This window comes from Melanotaenia boesemani, chromosome 7 (assembly GCF_017639745.1).
Source record: "Melanotaenia boesemani isolate fMelBoe1 chromosome 7, fMelBoe1.pri, whole genome shotgun sequence".
NCBI lineage: Eukaryota > Metazoa > Chordata > Actinopteri > Atheriniformes > Melanotaeniidae > Melanotaenia > Melanotaenia boesemani.
In genome coordinates, this window is record NC_055688.1 from 1038570 (window position 1) to 1063016 (window position 24447).

Below are 24447 nucleotides of genomic sequence, written 5' to 3' on the forward strand. Positions count from 1 at the left end.
GATGAGGGCCACTGGCCCCAGAACGTGTGAGAAACCTGGATTTATGTGGTTTTAAAGTTTCTGGGGACTGGATTCCAAACACCGACTGGTTAAATCTAAAGAAATTTGAAGTGAAGACCAGACTGAAGCAGCAGCTTGAGGAACCCAGCAGACCCTCCAGCAGAGGGCGCACACAGACCAGCCGTTCTCAGAGCTCCGTCAGGAACACGGCGGCTCATCTATCTATCCATCTATCCATCTATCTAGATAGATGGATAGATGGATAGATCCACATCGGTCCTTGTCCAGCTCAGAAGCAGCAGAAACTGTGCCAGAGTGGTAAGAGAACATTTAGGGAACCACTTCTTGTTTTAACTTTAGTAGAAAATATTGGAGTTGGTGGATTATATACTGTATATAACTGGCATCTAAATGATTTGCTGACATGATACGACCATGTTGTTTATCTCAACATGAATCTGAGTCCCAGTCGAAGCCTGAGTTGAGCCAGGATGATATACATATCCGGCTTAATTCCTCATGGTTTTGTGCAGCAGCCTCGCTCAGTGTGGTTACCATAGTAACAGATCATCGACCACCTTCAACCCATATGTGACGTTATCGTGACGTATAGTTGGTTTTATTTTGAAAAGAACACAGGAAGTGTCGTCTTATTTTGAATAGAGAGCAGGCGGAAGCTGTGTGTGTTTGGGATCGGCTGGAGCGTGAACGGCTGGGAGGAAGGATCAGGAAGAGGAGAGCACGAGCCACAAACCGGAGAGGGAGAAAACAACAAGGTACCAAAAAACCTTCAAAAAGAAAAGAAAAGAAGAAGAAGAAAAAAGGCGCGTGAGTCTGTTTCCAACAACACAGCTGCCAATCAAACACGACCAGATCCGCCAGGTGCGCTACGACCACGCCCCCCTCAGGTAACCCAAAGTTCTGAGCGGTTCGTTCTGCTCCAGGACGGATTTCCATCAGAAATTCTATTCTGGCTTTCTATTAAAATACTGGTCTGTGTGAGGACTGGGTCACAGACTTTAAGCAGCTTTTTCTAAAACCAGGAGGTATTTCCTCACTTCCTGCCAGACATCAGGGTTCTGTTGGGTTCTGTGACCCAACGGGCTTCCGTCCCTCTGGACCAAGGTGATGTTCCAGACTGAGATGTCAGGGTGGACCTCTTCTGCTCATGTTCTACTTTCTGTCCGACTCACATGGAAGTTTCTAAAGAACCTTTAACCGGTGTTATGCTGAAAAAGGGGTGAGCATTATTATTTAATATTTCTGACTGGAACAGAGCTGAGGCCACCTAACTCACAATTTATCCATGGTCCTGATCTGAGTGGACTCTCAAAAGGAACCAGTTTTGGACCCAGCAGGGACAGATCGACCAGGGGATCTGTCAGAATATGGACCTTCTCCTGTTTCTGACTGGAAGGGTGCATATTTCAGCACAACACCGGCTGCAGATTAAAGGGGAACTGTTCCTGGTTGTTTAAACCCAAACTAAAACTGGATCTGATCCAAATGGACCTAGGTTCTGTACATGTCTGAAACATTTCCGTCAGTGTTCAGAGAACAAAAGTCGATTTCCTTCTTCTAGAACCGGGTTTTATTTATTTGTTTATTATGGCCCTGCTTGGTTCAGGAGTTGCTTCTGCTGCTATTGGTTGCTAAAAGTAGTAAGAAACATTATTTTACCCAAACTTACAGTTTGGTCCGATTCAGATGGACAGAACCAGTGTGAACCCATCTAATCCAACATACACAAGGGAAGCTTTGGTTCTGTGCAGCGGTGTGACCCGTCTCTGCTGGTTTCAGGGTCTTTCTCATGGTTCTGTTCTGATGGGGAGGCTGAGGTGAGGACTCCGTTTGAACCTTCAGTTTGGGTTCTGCGTGAAAGCTTTAGAGAACGCCAGAGGTCCTTCACTTCAGCTCAGAACTTATTCTGACAATGAACCAGGTTCTTCAGCCCGGTTGGATCCAGTCTGGAAGATGTGAGGTTAACTTCCTGCTGGAGTTTCCAGAATGCCTCTGTCCAAAGAAAAAACCCGTTACTGGAAAAAAAACAATCAGTTGGTCAGAGGTTGTGCCTCATTAAACCTCCAACCTGATGTAAATTTTAGAAAACAACAGGCGGTTTATTTCTACAGCATGTTTCATGTCCAGGACAAGTCAGCGCGCCTTAAAACATTAGAAGCATCACAGATGGTGAAAGCATTAGAAATAATAAAAGACAGCAACACATAGCAAGAATCACAATAAAATCATAAATTACATTAAAATGATTAAAAGCTAGATGAGTTAAAAGTTACCGTGTAGAGACATGAGAAAAAGTTTTTAACCTGGATTTAAAAATGTCTACATTTGGGGAAAGTTTAATCTCCACTGGCAGTTTGTTCCACTTGTTACAGCATAACAGCTAAATGCTGCTTCTCCATGTTTAGTCTGGACTCTGGTCTGAACTCTTGCCTGGACTCTGATCTGGACTATGGTCTGGACTCTGGTCTGGACTCTGGTCTGGACCCTGGTCTGGACTCTGGCCTGGACTCTGATCTGGACCCTGGTCTGGACCCTGGTCTGGACTCTAGCCTGGACTCTGATCTGGACTATGGTCTGGACCCTGGTCTGGACTATGGACTGGACTCTGATCTGGACTATGGTCTGGACCCTGGTCTGGACTATGGACTGGAAACCAGTGTGAATATTTAAAAACTGGTGTGATGTGTTCAGATCTCTTAGTCCTGGTTAAAACTCCAGCAGCAGTGTTTTGGATGAGCTGCAGATGTTTACTGGTCTTACTGGGAAGTCCTGTTAAAGACCAGTACAGTAATCCAGTCTACTGGAGATGGATCATGGAGGAGGTTCTCCTGGTCTCACTGGGAGACTAAACTTTTAATTCTGTTGATGTTTCTGGTAAAAAGCTTCTTAGTGAAGCTTTGATGTGGCTGCTGAAAGTCAGGTCTGAGTCTATCAACACTCCAAGGTTACCATCTTGGTTGGTGGTTTTAAGAGCCCGAGTCTCCAGGTGTTTACCAATGCTGACCCTCTTCTTTTTCTACCAAACAGAATAATCTCAGTTTTGTCTTCACTTAATTGTAGAAAAATTTCCCTCATCCAGGTGTTTATTTGCTCCAGACAATGAAACATTAAAGGTCCCATATTATACACTTTATTCCCAATCTGAGACCATTCATTAATATCTAAATGAAATATTTCCGCCATGGTATGGACAAATCGACCCTCAGTTTGAGTGCAGCGGCTTCTCTTCACCTCCCTCTTTTTAGCAGCTTCAGAAATGTGCCGTTTATGGTGGGCGGAACCCTGGTGGAGCAGCTCAGCTGTTGGCTCCGCCCATCGCATCGCCCGTCATGAGGTGATTGACAGGTTAGGCCTTAGCGGTTACTAGACGCTGATTACAGCGTAGTGAAGGATAAACAAACGCCGGAACACCGGAACCCATTCCTGAAGAAGTTCGAGCAAGAAGACTAACAGTACTGCTCTTACCTCTCCAGCTGTGTCACGGACAGTTGGTATTGAACCTGGCTTCAGCTTCAAACGGTTGGCGAAGCCTGCTTTCCATGCACCCATGTTGTGGAAACAGTCCTCTTTGAAATGCTGGCCACAGACATGCAAAACCTTTGGAAGTTTTCCGGGTACATTTCCTCCAAAAATAAAATTAATCCACTCAGTCCTCGTGGGTTCAGTGGATGGAAGTAAAAAAACGTTTTCGTGTTCATTTATGCAGCCACAAACAGAACAGTGCTTCTGTCGCTTAGCCATGTCCGCTAACGAGGGTTGCCGAAGAGGGAAAAACACTGGGCGCTAGGTGATTTTTAGAGGGCGGGCTTTGAGAGCCGGTAGACGGGTCCATCGCTCTGTGGGGAGTGGTTATTGTCCCTTATGACGTCATAACGTACACGCTTTCAAACAAGCTCATTTCAGCGCTTACTTCCCTAGAGGTGGAGCAGGGGGGAGAGAGAGCGCCTGAAAGAGTTTCACACTTACGGGTCTCCTACACATGCGGGGGGACCAGTATGACTGTTCCAAAACCATTAAAAAGTGAATTTTGCATAATATGGGACCTTTAAGTCTATTTGGCTGCAGTCATCTGGTTACAGAGACACATAAAGTTGTGTATCATCTGCATAACTTTGATAATTAATGCTATAGTTCTGTAATATTTTACCCAAAGGGAGCATATACAAGTTGAACAGAAGAGGTCCAAGGACTGACGCCTGGGGGACTCAGGCATGGCCACTCGCTCAGATTCATAGCTGCCGATCGGAACTAATAACTAAATAAAGTCAGGTCTGAGTCTATCAACACTCCCAGGTTACCAACCTGGTCGGTGGTTTTAAGAGCCCGAGTCTCCAGGTGTTTACCAATGCTGACCCTCTTCTCTTTGCTACCAAACAGAATCATTGTTATTTATTGAAATTATAGCATGTGGGTTAATGTGGAACTAGCAGTAGATCTCTACCCGTTCACGCTGGATTATTTATGGAATTGTGATTTCACACGAGCGACGACTTGACACACTCTTGTTTTTCTAAAATGTTCTGAGTTGTTAACATAAAGAAGAGTCCCATTTACAAAAGAAAGAAAAGCATCATAGCTCAAAGCAGAAATCTTGCTGTGATGTCAGCGTCACAGCTGGAGAATCTGAGTAAAACGCTACCATCCAGTGAGATATTGATCAGAAAATGATAGATCATCTGTTAGAGTTCTGAAAATCCTCCCTGTGTAATTCACTGTGTATTAGTTCAGTTTCTAAATCTCTGGGATCACGTTGGTGCATCTGACAGCTGCTTCAGGTGGAAGGAGATGTGTAGAAACTCAGGGTTTCTTTAGGGTCAACCTACCAGAGAGGCTTGTTTCAGAGTCAGTTCCCATGGCAACAGACTCAGGATGAGACTTGCCTCTCTTCCTGGAACAGAAAACCAGAGTTTCCCTCAGCTCAGGGTTTCTGGAGCAGACCCCAGATGACTGATAAGGTTAGGAGATGGAACATGAAGCTTAAACATAAGCAGATCCATCAGGACACTCAGTTCTGGTCCAGATCCATCAGGACACTCAGTTCTGGTCCAGATCCATCAGGACACTCAGTTCTGGTCCAGATCCATCAGGACACTCAGCTCCGGTCCAGATCCATCAGGACACTCAGTTCTGGTCCAGGTCCATCAGGACACTCAGCTCCGGTCCAGATCCATCAGGACACTCAGTTCTGGTCCAGATCCATCAGGACACTCAGCTCCGGTCCAGATCCATCAGGACACTCAGTTCTGGTCCAGATGCATCAGGACACAGACAGGGACACATGGTCAAATTTCCAGATCTATCAGAGTTGAACTGGATCAGACATGATGACTACATGTGGATAAACTAGAAGATTTCAGTCTGCATTAAAGTCCAAACGGAGTTCTGATGGTTCTGATAGCGGACCCGTTTCCTCACAAGCATCATTAAGTTGTTCTCGTCTTCCTGCTTTTCTTTCTTTTCTCAGGAAGATGGATGGAAGCGGCGCGGCAGGAAATCCCAGCGCTGCCTCGTCTGGCTCACTTCCTGCCCACGCTAACGGGGCGGCGTCGGCCGAGGAGGCAGACCAGCAGAGCAGAGAGTCCGTCGACCCCAGGTCCCAGAAGCACCAGAGTCCAGCGGACCCAAATCCAGAACAACCAGAACCAGAACATACCTGTCCAGGTAAACTGGATCTGCTTGCAGCAAGCCAAGAACCAGAAGACTTTTGTTTGACAGAGAATCCTCCTCCTCCAAATGATCAGCCAAAACCAGATCCAACCAAACCACACCGTCCTCCTGGACCTGAACATGAACCAGGTCACTCTCAGGACCACCAAAAACTTTATCTTGTAGACCTGGATTCTGAGGAAAACCCTCCTCTTTTGTCTGAGGATTTAAATCAAGGAACGAAGGAGCTCTTGTTTTCACAGTCCAGACACAAGCAGAACCACCAGGATCCACCTCCAGAGAAGCTCACCTCTCCCACACCAGACCGACACAGTCCTCATCTGGACCTGAACACCCAGCAGGTTGCTTCAGTCGACCAGCAGAACCTGCTTCCTCCTACAACCTACTCTTTGACCCTGGCTCCTCCAGCTCCGCCCCTCACTATAGAGGCCTTCTGTGACCAGGTGAGGCCCCACCCTCCTGGCTCCTCAGGTGAGCCCAGACTATGTGGCTACCTTCAGAAACAAGGCGGACCCCTGAGGGCCTGGAAGCAGCGCTGGTTCACCTACGAAGAGAAGAAGAACCAGCTGTTCTACTATCGCACGCCACAGGATGTGATGCCACTGGGGAGGGTGGAGCTCAGCGGCGCCACCTTCACCTACCCGCTGAAGGCGGAGAAGGGAACCTTCCACATCAAGACACCTGAACGCACCTTCATCCTGAAGGTAGGAAGGCCTGTCCTGATCCGCATTTTCCAGGACGGAGAACCGGTCCAAATATACCAGTACGGGGAACCGGTCCGAGTTCACCAGTACAGAGAACCGGTCCGAGTTCACCAGTACAGAGAACCGGTCCAAATACTACAGTACAGGGAACCGGTCCGAGTTCACCAGTACGGAGAACTGGTCCAAATACTACAGTACAGGGAACCAGTCCGAGTTCACCAGTACGGGGAACCGGTCCGAGTTCACCAGTACAGAGAACCGGTCCAAATACTACAGGACAGGGAACCAGTCCGAGTTCACCAGTACGGGGAACCGGTCCGAGTTCACCAGTACAGAGAACCGGTCCGAGTTCACCAGTACAGAGAACCGGTCCAAATACTACAGTACAGGGAACCGGTCCGAGTTCACCAGTACGGAGAACTGGTCCAAATACACTAGTACGGAGAACCGGTCCAAATGCACTAGTACGTAGAACCGGTCCAAATACACCAGTATGGAGAACCGGTCCCAGTTCAGCTGTTTGTGATCCCAATAGGCGGTGACCCAGGAGCTGATGCTGTACTGGCTGCAGCAGCTGCAGGTGAAACGATGGCAACACCGACAGACGAACACCTGCACAGAAACAACAAACACTGCAGGTGAGACACAAATAGACACAAACTGGTCTGATGATGGTTAAACTGGTCTGATGATGTTTAAACTGGTCTGATGATTAAACTTGTCTGATGATGGCTAAACTGGTCTGCTGATGGTTAAACTGGTCTGCTGATGGTTGAACTGGTCTGGTGATGGTTGAACTGGTCTGCTGATGGTTGAAATGGTCTGATGATGTTTAAACTGGTCTGATGATGGTTGACCTGGTCTGGTGGTGGTTAAACTGGTCTGATGATGGTTAAACTGGTCTGGTGATGGTTAAACTGGTCTACTGATGGTTAAACTGGTCTGGTGATGGTTGACCTGGTCTGGTGATGGTTAAACTGGTCTGATGATGGTTAAACTGGTCTGATAATGTTTAAACTGGTCTGATGATGGTTGAACTGGTCTGCTGATGGTTGAAATGGTCTGATGATGTTTAAACTGGTCTGATGATGGTTGACCTGGTCTGGTGGTGGTTAAACTGGTCTGATGATGGTTGACCTGGTCTGGTGATGGTTAAACTGGTCTGATGATGGTTAAACTGGTGTGGTGATGGTTAAACTGGTCTGATGATGGTTAAACTGGTCTGATGATGGTTGAACTGGTCTGGCGATGGTTAAACTGGTCTGATGATGGTTGAACTGGTCTGGTGATGGTTAATCTGGTCTGATGATGGTTGAACTGGTCTGGTGATGGTTGAACTGGTCTGATGATGGTTGAACTGGTCTGATGATGTTTAATCTGGTCTGGTGGTGGTTAAACTGGTCTGATGATGGTTAAACTGGTCTGGTGATGGTTAAACTGGTCTGCTGATGGTTAAACTGGTCTGGTGATGGTTGACCTGGTCTGGTGATGGTTAAACTGGTCTGATGATGGTTAAACTGGTCTGATAATGTTTAAACTGGTCTGATGATGGTTGAACTGGTCTGCTGATAGTTGAAATGGTCTGATGATGTTTAAACTGGTCTGATGATGGTTAAACTGGTCTGATGATGTTTAAACTGGTCTGATGATGGTTGACCTGGTCTGGTGGTGGTTAAACTGGTCTGATGATGGTTGACCTTGTCTGGTGATGGTTAAACTGGTCTGATGATGGTTAAACTGGTGTGGTGATGGTTAAACTGGTCTGATGATGGTTGACCTGGTCTGATGATGGTTAAACTGGTCTGATGATGGTTGAACTGGTCTGGCGATGGTTAAACTGGTCTGATGATGTTTAAACTGGTCTGATGATGGTTGACCTGGTCTGGTGGTGGTTAAACTGGTCTGATGATGTTTAAACTGGTCTGATGATGTTTAAACTGGTCTGATGATGGTTGACCTGGTCTGGTGGTGGTTAAACTGGTCTGATGATGGTTGACCTTGTCTGGTGATGGTTAAACTGGTCTGATGATGGTTAAACTGGTGTGGTGATGGTTAAACTGGTCTGATGATGGTTGACCTGGTCTGATGATGGTTAAACTGGTCTGATGATGGTTGACCTGGTCTGATGATGGTTAAACTGGTCTGATGATGTTTAAACTGGTCTGATGATGGTTAAACTGGTCTGATGATGTTTAAACTGGTCTGATGATGGTTGACCTGGTCTGGTGGTGGTTAAACTGGTCTGATGATGGTTGACCTTGTCTGGTGATGGTTAAACTGGTCTGATGATGGTTAAACTGGTGTGGTGATGGTTAAACTGGTCTGATGATGGTTGACCTGGTCTGATGATGGTTAAACTGGTCTGATGATGGTTGAACTGGTCTGGCGATGGTTAAACTGGTCTGATGGTGGTTGAACTGGTCTGGTGATGGTTAAACTGGTCTGATGATGGTTGACCTGGTCTGGTGATGGTTGAACTGGTCTGGTGATGGTTGAACTGGTCTGATGATGGTTGAACTGGTTTGGTGATGGTTGAACTGGTCTGATGATGGTTAAACTGGTCTGCTGATGGTTAAACTGGTCTGATGATGGTTGACCTGGTCTGGTGATGGTTAAACTGGTCTGATGATGGTTGAACTGGTCTGCTGATGGTTGAACTGGTCTGGTGATGGTTAAACTGGTCTGCTGATGGTTATACCGGCGTGGATAATTCGACTCATCTCTTCCTGAATCCACCAGTCGTCTTAGCTGGATTGCATCTAAAACTGTAAAATCTTTGATGCTCATCCGGGTCTGCTAGACTGGTGTGGTTGGTGGAGCTCTGGAAGTGGGCGTTTCCTGTGGTTGACCCACTCCTTCTCCTCGCTGGGAGAGTTAGGAAATCCTTCCTGCAGGCAGGGAGTGGCTCAGTCTGACTCACAGCTCTCTGAATCAGAAGTGTGAGGATGAGTTTGAGCCTGACTGCTCCTAGTAACTAGGATGGTAGTAAAGTATGATAATAAAAATAATAATCTTCCTCCTGTCACCCTTCATCATGCTGTAAACCTCAATATGAGCTCTGATGTGAGCTAGTATGACCATGGTTACAAACGTGGTTTTAATGAGGGGCGTTCCAGCAGGAAATCTGATGCTTGAGATGCTGTTTGATGTTGATTTGTAAAGTTGAGGATCATTTCCTGTTGAATAAACTTCATGAACCAGCAGTTCTCCCATAGGTCCCTACTGTTAGACAAACTAACATGAAAAACAAAGTCCACAAAGCTTTCATGAATCATAAAAAATGAGTCCACCTGTTTTGTTTATTTATTTATTTTGTTTTCTTTTTTAATTATTGTAGAAGCTAAACCCTTTTAATCCTAGTCAACATCCAGGACAGCCTCAGCTGTCAGATTGGGAGGTAAAATGATGTAAAATGATTGTATGAATAGATTTAGCAGCATAAAGGTCGACCAGAAGAAGAAAGCAGAATTTATTACTAACAGAACTTTGTAGAAATAACACACAGATCAACAGTAACCAAACCTTTTCTCATCTCATCGTTCTCTCAAGTCTTGGCTTTCAGGAGAAAAAATATTGTTATTGAAACAAACACACAACAGAAACTATTTCCATGTTTCCACTTTTTCCTCATTTCCAGTTATTCCTGCTACTATTTACCTGCTATCCTCACTAAACCAACTCCAGCTCAGCTGCTTTGTGGCGCCACCGTGCATCAGAAACGTCTTCTTGGCTTTATTCCAGCCATAGAGGAGCATTATTTTTCTTCTTTTCACACACACATAGAACTTTCTGCTCACTGGTTGATCTTTGGCTGCTCCTGATTGGACGTTACCGTCAATCTAAGCTCTCTGATTGGTGGAAAGTCTGACAGGAAGTGGCTTCATCATCATGTCCAGGTCTAAATAGAGGTCTCTTAGCAACATAGTAGTGATGGTGATGTTTTTATGGTGAAATGTGATAAATAATGCTGTTATCATGGATCATTGTGGATTTACCAGATAGAGTCTCTGAATAAAACTACATTTAGTGGCTGGATTGGAAACCTCCTGGATAGGATAGAAATGCCTGGAAAACTTCCGTAGATCAGCTAACAGAGATACACACTATGTTGACAATATTAGCGATAGTACTTGGTGGTGCCTGCAGTCTAGCAGAATTTTAAGGGTTAAAAGATTCAGAAGCTCCTATATCAGATGATCAGTGAGACGGATCACACGCTGTCATTATTTACTGGACAGAAACTAAAAGTCAGACTCCAAGTAGTTTGGAAATAACTTTTATTGCCCTTCCAGACTGCAGCTGTAACACCTTCTTCTCATTTCATTGCTGACGACACGTTTTCATGTATGTTCTGCTTCTGTGTCTCCATTCGGAGTTTGTTTCAGTTCCATGTTATTTCATGTGTATGAGCTGTAATGTTTGGGGTCTTACATCACCACAAAAACAGGATGTTACTGAACTCAGATCTTCTGCTGGGAGCTGAATGAAAGGAAACACCAACAGGCTGAATATAAAACAGTGAACGGTCTCATTCACTTTCCAGAAGATGAAACTGATCTCAGCTCAGATTTACGTTCAGTTTTCAGGGGTTGTTGAGAAGAGAAAACCGATCATTCAGGTCAGATTTGATTTGAACTTCTAATCAGATTCTTCGTGTTTCTTTAGTCAGAAATCGGGTGTTTGTTGCAGCTCGCCTGGTTCAGGTATTCTGTCCATGTCCTGACTTGTTCACCAGCTTCTTGTCTGAGTGCAGCCTCCCTAGCGTTTATACAGAACTACAAGGTTCAGATGAGCAAGGCTGACTGTAGTGGTCTGTCAGCGCCCCCTGCAGGCTGAGCATTGCTGTGCCTCGGAGGTGGTGGAAGGGTCAGTGTATGCTTGGTCATTGGATTTTCTGTACAGAGGTGACTAAAAAAGACAAACAAATCATATTGTATTCACCTCGTGTTCTTCCACATTCAACTGATATCCGTGCAGAACATTTCTTGGATGATAGGTCTGGCTTTGCCATGTCAACAGCAATGTCTGATTAGGATTGCAGAGACGTTTTACTATGTAAAATTAGTTCTCATAGAATGGTCAGTTAATCCCCTCAACCGGCCCGGTACAGGACAGGATGCTTTGGTGCAATTTGGTTCAGTAAAGCCTGCTCTCTGTTACCTGTCCAAAGCTAACTGTACCCTTACCTGGTTGGAGTTTAAAGCTCTATCCACACATGGAGGAGTACAGGTGAATCTGCTTCAGTTATTTATCATTAGGGCGGTTCGTTAAACATGGAGCCGGCGTTTCGGGAGTCTGAAAAACGGTTTCCATCCTTTTCTTTCCATGTGAAGAAGAAAAAAAAGTTACATTTTCAATGTCGATGATGAGGATGATGAAGGTTTGTGTTTCCTGTCTGTTCAGACGACTTCCTGCCGCCACTGAAGAGCCCACTAGGTCTGGTGGGGGAGGCGGCGGCGAGCGCTTCGACACCACGGACGCCGCTCGCCAACATGTCCATCAAACATCCACTCATCGAGATCCAGTGAGTCAGAACATTTCATGTGGGTCGGGTCTGTGGTTCTGTTGACGCTCAGCAGATAAAGATCTTGTTCTGTGTGGACAGAAACTCGGTCCACAGTCTGAGGAAGAGAACATCTCAGGACTGGAGTCCGAGCGTGTTCTACAGCGACGTCCTGCCGTGGACCCACACGGAACCTCAAAGAACCAGCACTGCAGGTACCACACGGAACTGAACAGAACTACACAGAGCCACATGGTACCACTATTTATGTGACATATGGGACCAAGCGGGGGACGCCTGTCTCTCCTGGTTCTTCTTGACCTGGACTCAGGACCTGCAGGACCAGGACCACTTCATTTAGAACCAAGTCATCTCAGATTAGCGGAGCTCCTTCAGACCTCACTGGTTCTCTGGTTCATAGTGTCCTTTTTCCTGTCACATGTCAGCCTCCTCATCCTCAGGGACACCTGCAGAGACTCCGCCCCTTCCTTCCCCATTGGCCAATCCAGCCAATCAGGAGTCTCACTTAGGCAGCAGGATGAAGACTGGCAGCTCGTCCACCATGCCGGTCCTCCGTAGGGACATGGCGTCCTCGTCCTCAGACCGAATGTCCCGCCTGCAGCAGGAGAAACAGATGCTGATGGAGGAGGTCAAAGCTCAGAAGGTGATCAGTCAGAACCGATCAGGGTCAAACTTGCACTGCTGGTGAAGATGATGAAGGTGAAGATCTATGTCTGTCCTGCAGGAGCTGGTGTGGATCCTCCACAAAGCCCTGGAGGCCGCTCAGCTGGAGAAGCGAACCTGTGCAGAGTTTTTGGCAGAGCAGGATGAGCAGGAACGCCTGGAGCTGCTGCGGCACCGCGAGCGACAGGCGGCCGACCTGCGGGGTCGGCTGGAGGACGCCAAGATGGAGGCGGAGACGCTGAGGAGGAGTCTGGCAGACAGAGACGCACAGGTGGCCGAACTGCAGGAGAACATCCAGACGCTGATGGAGAAAAACAAGGCCAAGCAGCAGGTCAGTGTCAGGTGGAGAAAACTCCGTCTTCTGAAGGAAACCAGGAAGTCTGTCTGATTCCAGCCATCATGTCAACATGGTCAACCATAAAAACCACGCTGGGTATAAACAGGCTAAACATTCTAAAAATCTACATTCTAGGTATGATTAACATATATCTGGATTTTGGAGGCTTCGTTTTGAAAGCTACATTATAAAAATGGTTTTTAACATTTCTTTCAAACCCGAGTTTAGAAACACAGGAAAAAAACATCCAGGTGGTTTTTGACTCTCAGCTGGATCCTGCAGATTCGCTGCTATTTGAAATCTAAATTTTACTGGAACAGTGAAAGTAAAGATTCACTCATCAGAAATTAAACTAGATTTCTTCTAGAGGCTGTGGCACACAGACAACTAAAAAAGGGCCTCATGTTACCAAGCATTGGTAAGTCAAGCAAGAGTATCGTCACTGTTGTCATTGGAAAAAATTGATATCTTGAAATTTATTAATTGATATTTGGTTAACTAAATTTAATGATCTAATCTAATCTAATGATCTAAACACGATTCCAACCTCTCTGCTGATCTGAGATGTTTTCTCTGTTCTTCATGTTCCATCTGAACCCACGGACAGGCTGTAGACCCGACTTTCTCTGGCACGAAGTTAATTTTCCTCCTGTGTGTGATCTCATCAGGATAAAACTGCTGATTAGTTTCATTATGGATGAAATCTTTGAATACTTTTTTAGTCAATTATTAATTTTAGTCCACCCGGCAAAAGTTAGTTTGATGTCATATCATTTCAGTGCAAATTTATCCACACAGCTCCACTTCACGTCATCTCATTATAATCCATTAAAACAAATTCATTAGAAGATCCGCATTTTCCCTGAGGGCTCTCCGAAGGGATTAATACAGTATTTCTATTCTATTCTATTCTATTAGCTATAACTTTGTTCAAACCAATTAAAAAAATGACCTAGCTAAGGAAACCAACAGATTGGGTCAAATCCTTCAACCCTCCAACCCGAGCTGAGAGGAAAACTCCTCTCCATATTTGAAGCCTCTGACTGGTCAGCTGCAGGTATGAAGAGCACCTGGATCGACAGTATGAAGCAGGGATCTAAAGTTTGTTCATCCTCACTGCTTCCTGTTTCTTGTCAGGTGATCATGAAGTTGTCTGATCAGGTGACCTCCTGCCTGTCTGACCCAAGACACCCCAGCTCGTCTTCTGCCGAGGTTCTGACCTCTGAGAGCTTCAAACAGCTTCAGCAGCAGATCGAGAACCTGAAGGTGAAGTATTCCTGTAGTACACCGTGTAGTCCCCTGCACCTCAAACTCTAAACCACTGACACAGAGCCAGGTCTGGATCAGACTGCAGACACCTGCTTTGACCTGGTCACTGTTCAAACACAGCTGAAGGTGAAGGCATCAGTTAAACAAGGAAGTGGTGGAGCAGAACATTCAAACCACTTCTCCGCCTCCAGAACCTCCTTCAGATTCAGATCTTTGTGTTTGTGTTGTCAGATTTGTCTTCAGTAAACAGCATCAACATTGGCAGCTTCAAACACGTCTGCATTTGTCCTGCAGTCTTGAACACATCAGAACTTGAAGGTGGTTTTCCAGTGACTCTGTGGGTTCTGGTCTGTTCTGCTTTAAATCAGTCCAGCAAGTTTTAGAACGGTTTCAGGTTCTTTAAAGATTCTGAACTGGATGCTGGATCTGAATCAGATTTGGGAGATCTGGGGTCTCACTGTGGTTCTGTGTCTCACCTTCAGGATGACATCGAAGCACACAAGATTCAGAACAAGTTTCTGAACTCTGAGATCTACCAGCTGACCAAACTGTGGAGGAAGAGCTCTGAGCAGCAGAAGAGCCTGATGGTGAAGGTGAGTCAGACTGGAAACACTGGACCTGGTTCTATTATTGCCAATAGTCTGGGCTGGGTTCTGTTACTGCCAAGTCTAAGCCCAGTTTCGTCTCTGCCGACTGCTGCTGCAGTAGAGATCTGTCAGATTTCATGACCTGGAGTTGGTTTCTGGAGTTGTGCGATCATTCAAGTTATCATGTAAACATCATAATGTGATTGTGAGAAATCGGATTAACACCACTGGATTTCTCCTTAATATCTTCAGATGTCTCCAAACATGTACATGTCCCCGGGTTCACAGCCTGGAGGGGGCAAGGCGCCGACCCACGTTGGTTAATCTGTTTTGACTCGTCAGTTTCATACGTGTAACATAGATTCAGGCTGAATGAACGTTTCAACCACGTATTCACCAACTCTGCAGCTGTAACAGATCATCTACCCGTTACAGCGTTACCATGGGAACACGACACGTGATGTTAGCCACAGAGTCTTATTTAAACATGTTACGTCACATTTCCAGACTTCATCACGGACCAACTTTCTATAAATGATCAAAAAGCAGTGATTTAAAGAAAACAGGAAAACCACTCGGCACAGAAAGAAAGAGCTTTTCATCCTGAGGCTCTAAATAATTCTTTTAAAAACTCTTTTAAAGCTAAGGTCTGGATTTTATCTGTTAAACCTGGAAGATATCCTTCCCTCTGTGTTCAGAACAACGTCTGCGTGACAAATTATCTTGCTTTGTCATTTAAACTAGATTTTATCTCAGTCAAGATTTCCAACAAAGATTTTAGCAGCTGCTGTAAAGAGAAAACTGCTGTTAAAAAGCAGCTTCTTTGCTTTTAGAAAACCAAAAGTTACTGAACTTTTGTTTAGATTGAGGACATTTTTTTTATAAAGGTTTGTATGATTTTTTAATTATTTCTTGCTTTTGTGTGTCGCCAGACCTTTTCCACACTTAGACTAATATGTAAATTCAGCTAAATAAAAGCTCCAGTTTGCTCTAAATTCTTCATTTACAGTAATTGTGGATGGTCTCTGAAGCTCCTCTCACCCCTTTACAATGGTTTATTCCATGCCTGCAGCGGCTGTTTCAGCTGAGTGACCTGCTGGTAGCCTACGATGGACATGGCAGGAGGCAGGAAAAGTCATGTCATTCCCAAAGAAAGGAAAGCAGGCCACCTGCAAAAAGCAAGGACAGAAGGAGAGAAGCAGCTGCTTCCTGACTTCTGTGAGCAGCTCACCTGGAACAACACCGTTTGTTATCAGCAGCTCGTTAGGATTCGTCAGCAGCACAGACTGATTGTTGATCAGAGCTGTTACCGCTGATCATGTGACTCTGAGATGTTGCTGTAAAAACAGTTAGTCGATATTTTATCTCTCCCCAATGATCAGTCGTGTCCTTACCTGTCAGAGGATTCCTTGGTGTCCCGGGATTGTGAAGATGCTGCTGTCAACGTTCAATCTAAGAAATCTGAATGCAGCAGACCGAAAACAACATTAACGTTTACACCACGTGATCTTGGGTTAAAACTGAAACAGAGGAGGATATTCCAACTTTAATAATGAATAAGGCAGAATCTGATTTTTATGACCTACTGTTGGTGCAAATGAGTCAGATTTAATGTTTTAGAATAAATTATATTATCTTGAAAAAGGACTGTTTCATTCTAATAATGACTCATTTTCAGTACTGTAGTTAAAATGATAATTTAACAACAATTGGTTCATTTTGTAAGGATGTTTGGGCTCTAGTGGAAGCTTGAGAGGAAAGCAGGTCAGAGAGTGATGACCTGCAGCCCGGACTCCAGCTGTCCCAGCCAGGAGCCTCGGTGCTGCTCGGCCGGCTGAACTTCAGATTAAAAGTCGCACCAGAGACCAGTTCAGCCTGCAGTCAGGCAGCATGGTCACTACAAAGCACTAATAATCACATTTTTCTGCTAATATAAATAAATACGAGTGAAGTCTGACTATTTGACCTTTATTATGCTGGTTTTTCAAAGTAAACCTCCAAATTAATGTCGGAGATCAAAATGACGTCATCTGACTGCATTTACTAAAACAATCAAGTATTTTCATATTTTTCCATATTAATTTTATACATGATTAGATTATAGATTTTATACTTGTATGTTTCACATTTGTTTGACACAACAAGGAGGGAATTTTTCCACAATGACGATTACAGCCATATTATTATTTTGAAAATAACAGGAAGTTACATCACTACATAAAAGAAATGTGATAATGGGATGGACAAAGTAAACCACGGTGTTTGGAATTCCGGACGTTTATGTAGATGCATCACATCTGATTGTAACAATAATCTGATTACTTCCAGCCGTCGGATTTTGATGGTCACGTAAACGAGCTCACTGACTCCCTTCATCTGTCTTCTGCCTCCTGGTTGGCTAACTCTTGTCTCCTACCTTGTGATTGGCTCCAGTGCGCCTACCTGGAGGCAACTAACTGTCAGATGGAGAGCCGTTACCTAGGTGTCCTGAGGAAGCTACAGGAGACCAAATCTCTGGAGCCAGGCCAGCGGGAGGCCGTGCAGAAGATGATAGAGGACGCTCTGAGGGGAGAGCTGAGTAGTGTCATTCATCTCAGCTCAGACAGGTACCAACACCGACAGAACAGAACTTTCTGGAGGTTCTTCACTCCATGTGAAATGTGGCCAAAGTAAACCCTCTGCTCTGTCTCCAGGAGTCATGACAAGTATGGCTTTAAGATCATCCCAGACTACGAGGTGGAGGACATGAAGTTGCTGGCAAAGATCCAGGCGCTGGAGATCCGGTCCCACAACCTGCTGCACCAGGTCTGAACACTGAGCCGGTCTCACGTGGATGCAGCCACAGCCTGACTGCAGAGTCCAGGTCCCTCATTTACCAGTCGTTCATAAAAACTGTTATAATATCCACACTACGAATGAACTCTAGAAAGTAAGTAGAAAAGACATTTATCTTGGTGAAGCGTTGTCTAGTGTTGCTGATAAACTCCTAACAGACAGACACAGGCTGACCTCATCTCCGGCCTTTGCTCCAAAACAAACGTAGCTGAGGGTCCATCTTGCAGCTGTTACGCAGGGTAGGTAGCGCTGTGCTGCTCTGTTATTTATTTCAGCAAACAAGCTGTTTTCAGTTCTGGCCAATCAATGAGCTGGTTGTATTCTCCTTTTTTTCTTGGTCAGTGGGCATTTCAGGGACTGTCGCCCTCTACTGAGCAGCATGTGTAACTGCGTGAGTAAAGTACACTGAAAGCAAACCAGACCACGTGAAGATTTTTCGTTTTTTCTCATCCAATCAAACTGAGTCTCCAGGACTGTTCTGGTGTAAAAGCACCTCAGCATGTGCCGAGATTACCTGCATTGTGGTTTTAGTCGGGTGCTATATACACAGAGGAGAAATCATCCCCAGGCCACTTTCATACGTCGTTCTAAATCCAATACATACCTATTGTTTTTTAAAGCTACCTCAGTCTGGACGGTCATGCCACATTTCATCCGACTTTTACATCGTTAAAGTGAGACAGACGTCATAATTCTGAACTAAACGAGGCGGGACACAGCAAAATGTAAACACTGGACAAATAATATTATATCATAGTTTGTTGGCTGCTTCAGAATTGATACAAGCGGATGTGTAGCATCCATATTTACCTCCATGAACACGGCGTGCATGTGGGTCACTTCAGGATCACACACTGTTCACACTTTAAAAGGTTTATGGTTGAATGTGGTCCATCAGGCCCTGGAACCCGTTTAATGTGCTGACAGTGAGTCTGTGTGCCCCTGCAGGAGGGGGTGGAGCGTCCCCTGCTGAGTCGCTGGGCGCAGTACCTGGCTGGCAGGTCGGACGACGACCTGTGCGCCTCACCTGAACTCAAAGTTCTGCTGCGCGGAGGCGTTCCACAGGAGTACCGACAGAGAGTGTGGCGCTGGGTGGTCCGGGCCAGAACCAGGACGATCAGGGAGCACCATCCTCAGCGCTACGAGCAGGTACATGAGGCCAGCTGTCCACACTTGTCCACACCTGTTCACAGGTACGTAATCCAGTTTATGTGTTTGCAGTTGTGTGAGAAAAGCAGGACGTCTCCTCATCCAGTCTCCCGCCAGATCCAGCTGGACCTCCACCGCACCCTGACAACCAATCAGCATTTCTCATCCCCCTCCAGCCCCACCCTCCAGCAGCTTCGTCGCGTCCTGTTGGCCTTCTCCTGGCAGAATCCTGCCATTGGCTACTGCCAGGGACTCAACAGGTCTCACCTGCTCAGAAAACACCTGTCTGTCTTAAAACTGGACCGGAGGACGGCGGCAGTCCAACCTGCTGCAGAAGGTGTGGTCATGTGATGTGATTCTGTGATGCCCTGTGTGTCTCTCAGGTTGGCGGCGATCGCTCTGCTCGTCCTGCAGAGTGAAGAAGATGCTTTCTGGTGTCTGGTGGCGGTGGTAGAGGCCATCATGCCTCAAGACTACTACACAAAAAATCTGGTGGCCTCTCAGGTGAGAAGTCCCGCCCACCTGCTCACCTGAGTTCTTTATATAATGATAACCAGGTAGAGTCAGTAACTGATGGTGTGTTCAGGCGGACCAGCGGGTGCTAAAGGACTTCCTGCTGGAGAAGCTTCCCCGGCTTGCAGCTCACTTTGAGGGTCACAACATCGATGTGTCCCTCATCACCTTCAACTGGTTCCTGGTGGTTTTTGTGGAGAGTCTGCCCAGTGACATTCTGCTGCCGCTGTGGGACGCCTTCCTGTACGAGGGCACCAAGGTATCCTGAACGCACCACAACTGACACAGAAAGCAGCACCTGAACGCACCACAACTGACACAGAAAGCTGCACCTGAACGCACCACAACTGACACAGAAAGCTGCACCTGAACGCACCACAACTGACACAGAAAGCAGCACCTGAACGCACGACAACTGACACAGAAAGCTGCACCTGAACGCACCACAACTGACACAGAAAGCAGCACCTGAACGCACGACAACTGACACAGAAAGCAGCACCTGAACGCACCACAACTGACACAGAAAGCAGCACCTGAACGCACCACAACTGACACAGAAAGCTGCACCTGAACGCACCACAACTGACACAGAAAGCAGCACCTGAACGCACGACAACTGACACAGAAAGCTGCACCTGAACGCACCACAACTGACACAGAAAGCTGCACCTGAACGCACCACAACTGACACAGAAAGCTGCACCTGAACGCACCACAACTGACACAGAAAGCTGCACCTGAACGCACCACAACTGACACAGAAAGCTGCACCTGAACGCACCACAACTGACACAGAAAGCTGCACCTGAACGCACCACAACTGACACAGAAAGCTGCGCCTGAACCACCACAACTGACACAGAAAGCTGCACCTCAGCTGAATTATCTTTTTTTTGTATTTTAACACAATTAGTGCTAAAAGTTCAGGAGTCATGAAATTTACCGCCTGAAATAATTTTATTGGACTTTTTTTTAATCGTCCAGAGTCTTTGAGACAGTTTCAGCCTTTGTTGTGTAACTGTGTAGTATTTCACTGTGTGTGATGTTTGAAATGTTTGTCAGCTGGGGGCTTTGTTCTGCAGGTGATCTTCAGATATACTCTGGCTCTGTTCAAATACAAAGAAGATGACATCCTGAAGATCCACGATGGCGTGGAGATCTACCAGTACCTTCGCTTCTTCACCAAGACCATCTCTGACAGCAGGTATGGACTCACCTGCTCCGCCCACAAACCTGCAGCAGGATTGTTTACAGCAGTAAAAGTAACGGGTCTTTTCTTGTGAGGAACCAAATAGTTTAATGTCTTTAAACTTGAATCAGTTTTAAAAAGAGAACTTTAAATCAACATGATAGCCCTTTTAGGATAGAGCAGCATCAAACTGAAATATTCAAGCCAAGTAAAAGTACTTTATCATGGTAACAAAGTGCAGTTGTTGAGTGAATGTATTTAGTTACAGATTAGAAGGTCCTGACATGCTGGTGCAGAGATCAATAATTCCCTGTTTTAATCATCTTTCTGAAGTGTTTCAGTCAGTTTGACTTGTTCCATCACTGTTCCTCCGCCGTCTGATGACATCACTTCTTTTGTGTATGTAGGAAGCTAACAAGCATCGCCTTCAACGACATGAACCCGTTCCCAGGCCGCCTGCTGAGGAACCGCCGCGCGCTGCACCTGGAGCGCCTGCAGGGGGAGCTGCGCGAGCTGGAGGAGCAGCAGAAGGAGTTTGTCGTGGAGAAAACAGAGCGTAAAGACAAGGAGCTGGACATGGTGGCGAGCGAAGACGATGATGAACTCTGATCCTAGAAGAAGCTTCATCCAACGCTCTGCTCAGGGTGTGATGGAGTGAGTTCCTAGGAACTAGTGATTTCATCTGAAGTCGGTTTCCTGCTGGTCACATGGTCACTGACATGTTTCATTTATACAGGTCATGAATTTTCTTAAAAAAAACTTTCATAAAAAATAAAATCAGCTCTATGTAAACATGTAGATTGTAATGAAACTTTATCGATCGTCCCAGAGAAATAACCGGTTCCACCAGGACTGACATCGACCCAGCAACACTTTAATGTGTTTAAATGCTGAAACTTTAGTCATTTGCAGTTCTTTTACACTGTGGTGCTGATTCTGGTACTACAGCAGAACCTGAGGGGTGTAGCTGACCACATCCATCCATCATCCATCCATCATCTATCCATCATCTATCCATCATTCATCCATCATCCATCCATCATCTATCCATCATCCATCCATCATCTATCCATCATTCATCCATCATCTATCCATCATTCATCCATCATCTATCCATCATCCATCTATCATCCACCCATCATCTATCCATCATCCATCCATCATTCATCCATCATCCATCCATCATCTATCCATCATCTATCCATCCATCATCTATCCATCATCTATCCATCATCCATCCATCATCTATCCATCATTCATCCATCATCTATCCATCATCCATCTATCATCCACCCATCATCTATCCATCATCCATCCATCATTCATCCATCATCCATCCATCATCTATCCATCATCTATCCATCCATCATCTATCCATCATCTATCCATCATCCATCCATCATCTATCCATCATTCATCCATCATCTATCCATCATCCATCTATCATCCACCCATCATCTATCCATCATCCATCCATCATTCATCCATCATCCATCATCCATCCATTCATCATCTATCCATCATCTATCCATCATCTATCCATCCATCATCCATCCATCATCTATCCATCATTCATCCATCATCCATCCATCATCTGTCCATCCATTATCCATCCATCATCTATCCATCATCTATCCATCCATCATCCATCCATCATCTATCCATCATTCATCCATCATCTATCCATCATCCATCTATCATCCACCCATCATCTATCCATCATCCATCCATCATTCATCCATCATCCATCCATCATCTATCCATCATCTATCCATCCATCATCTATCCATCATCTATCCATCATCCATCCATCATCTATCCATCATTCATCCATCATCTATCCATCATCCATCTATCATCCACCCATCATCTATCCATCATCCATCCATCCATCATCTATCCATCCATCATCCATCCATTCATCATCTATCCATCATCTATCCATCATCCATCTATCATCTATCCATCATCTATCCATCATCTATCCATCATCCATCTATCATCCACCCATCATCTATCCATCATCCATCCATTCATCATCTATCCATCATCTATCCATCATCCATCTATCATCTATCCATCATCTATCCATCATCCATCTATCATCCACCCATCATCTATCCATCATCCATCCATTCATCATCTATCCATCATCCATCCATCATCTATCCATCATTCATCCATCATCTATCCATCCATCATCCATCCATTCATCATCTATCCATCATCTATCCATCATCCATCTATCATCCACCCATCATCTATCCATCATCCATCCATCCATCATCTATCCATCCATCATCCATCCATTCATCATCTATCCATCATCTATCCATCATCTATCCATCATCCATCCATCATCTATCCATCATTCATCCATCATCTATCCATCCATCATCCATCCATTCATCATCTATCCATCATCTATCCATCATCCATCCATCCATCATCCATCCATCATCTATCCATCATCTATCCATCATCTATCCATCATCCATCTATCATCTATCCATCATCTATCCATCATCCATCCATCATCTATCCATCATCCATCCATCCATCATCCATCCATCATCTATCCATCATCTATCCATCATCTATCTATCATCTATCCATCATCTATCCATCATCCATCTATCATCCACCCATCATCTATCCATCATCCATCCATCCATCATCTATCCATCCATCATCCATCCATTCATCATCTATCCATCATCTATCCATCATCTATCCATCATCCATCCATCATCTATCCATCATTCATCCATCATCTATCCATCCATCATCCATCCATTCATCATCTATCCATCATCTATCCATCATCCATCTATCATCCATCCATCATCTATCCATCATCCATCCATCCATCATCCATCCATCATCCATCTATCATCTATCCATCATCTATCCATCATCCATCCATCCATCATCTATCCATCATCTATCCATCATCTATCCATCCATCTATGCATCCATCATCCATCCATCATCTATCCATCATCCATCCATCCATCATCCATCCATCATCCATCTATCATCTATCCATCATCTATCCATCATCCATCCATCCATCATCTATCCATCATCCATCCATCATCTATCCATCATCCATCCATCCATCATCTATCCATCCATTATCCATCCATGATGGTGGATGAATAAAACGCTCTATAAGTACAGTTTGTTTAATATTCTCATTGGTCAGTCTTTAAGCTGCTAAAATTACTATATATATATATATATATATATATATATATATAGAATATATAGTATAAACACCTTATCGATACGGTTTTGATAAGGTGTCTGTTTACATAAAACATAAATTAGATTTCACAATCAATCAGCTACTCAGTACTTGAGTAGTTTTTTGGATGAGTACTTTTTACTTCTACTTGAGTAATGTTTTGAAGTAAAGCTCTCTGACCTGGGTACCATTTTGGCTACTCTACCCACTTGTGGTGTTGTTGCAGTAATGTGCTTACCTCACCACGTGGCGGTTGTAAACAGGAATCGTGATGTTACATCATGGACATTCTGTTTGTTCAGCTCAAATAAATTCTTCTGTGTTACTGTTCTTCTTCATCTCCAAACAAAACTTCTGGATACTAGTCAACCACCAGAGGACAATCCAGAGGTTTTGGATTGGGTCTTCATATTCTTCTTTATTCGTTTATTTATTGATTGAATCATGGGAGCCTCTGAGACGGAAACCAGGTGTGTAATTCCAGTGATGACCAGCAGGTGGAGCAGTCTGGAACATGGGTCCGGACTGCTCCTCCTACACTCTGCTGGTGTCCTCTTCATTAACCAAAAAAAACTTTAGAACTGAGCTCAAAGCCTCCTTTGTTTGTTGTTGTCTCCTGTCTGTCCCCCTCCAGCTGGACCACACCTGTGTTCTGATGTAGAGGGGTCCTCTCTGATGTTTATGATTTATTATGTCAAAGTGAACGAAGACCAGAACAGATTCAAATGTTGCATTT

The 24447-nt window shown here is 45.0% G+C and overlaps 1 protein-coding gene across 5 annotated transcripts; it reads left to right on the forward strand.

The window, feature by feature from the left end:
• The first annotated feature begins 653 nt into the window (after positions 1-653).
• Positions 654-21257, forward strand: tbc1d2 (TBC1 domain family, member 2). Of its 5 annotated transcripts, none has more exons than XM_041990542.1 (17): positions 654-908; positions 5486-6392; positions 6928-7030; positions 11796-11916; positions 11998-12110; positions 12342-12559; positions 12641-12910; positions 14054-14182; positions 14668-14778; positions 17206-17378; positions 17466-17577; positions 18556-18756; positions 18829-19016; positions 19140-19260; positions 19343-19528; positions 20355-20476; positions 20869-21257. In XM_041990542.1, the coding sequence occupies exons 2-17, from the start codon at positions 5490-5492 to the stop codon at positions 21068-21070; spliced, it is 3273 nt and encodes a 1090-aa protein (XP_041846476.1). In that variant the 5' UTR covers positions 654-908; positions 5486-5489; the 3' UTR covers positions 21071-21257. The 5 variants fall into 5 exon arrangements, with proteins under 5 accessions (XP_041846476.1, XP_041846477.1, XP_041846478.1 ...); XM_041990543.1 differs by having other exon boundaries at positions 12357-12559; XM_041990544.1 differs by having other exon boundaries at positions 656-908; positions 5486-5682.
• The last annotated feature ends 3190 nt before the right edge of the window (positions 21258-24447 follow it).

Coding starts and splice junctions, on each gene's coding strand:
- tbc1d2 (XM_041990542.1), top strand. CDS start 5,490: ATGGATGGAAGCGGCGCGGCAGGAAATCCCAGCGCTGCCTCGTCTGGC. Junction 7,031..11,795: donor AGAAACAACAAACACTGCAG/GTGAGACACAAA, acceptor CTGTCTGTTCAG/ACGACTTCCTGCCGCCACTG. Junction 19,017..19,139: donor TACTGCCAGGGACTCAACAG/GTCTCACCTGCT, acceptor TGTGTCTCTCAG/GTTGGCGGCGATCGCTCTGC.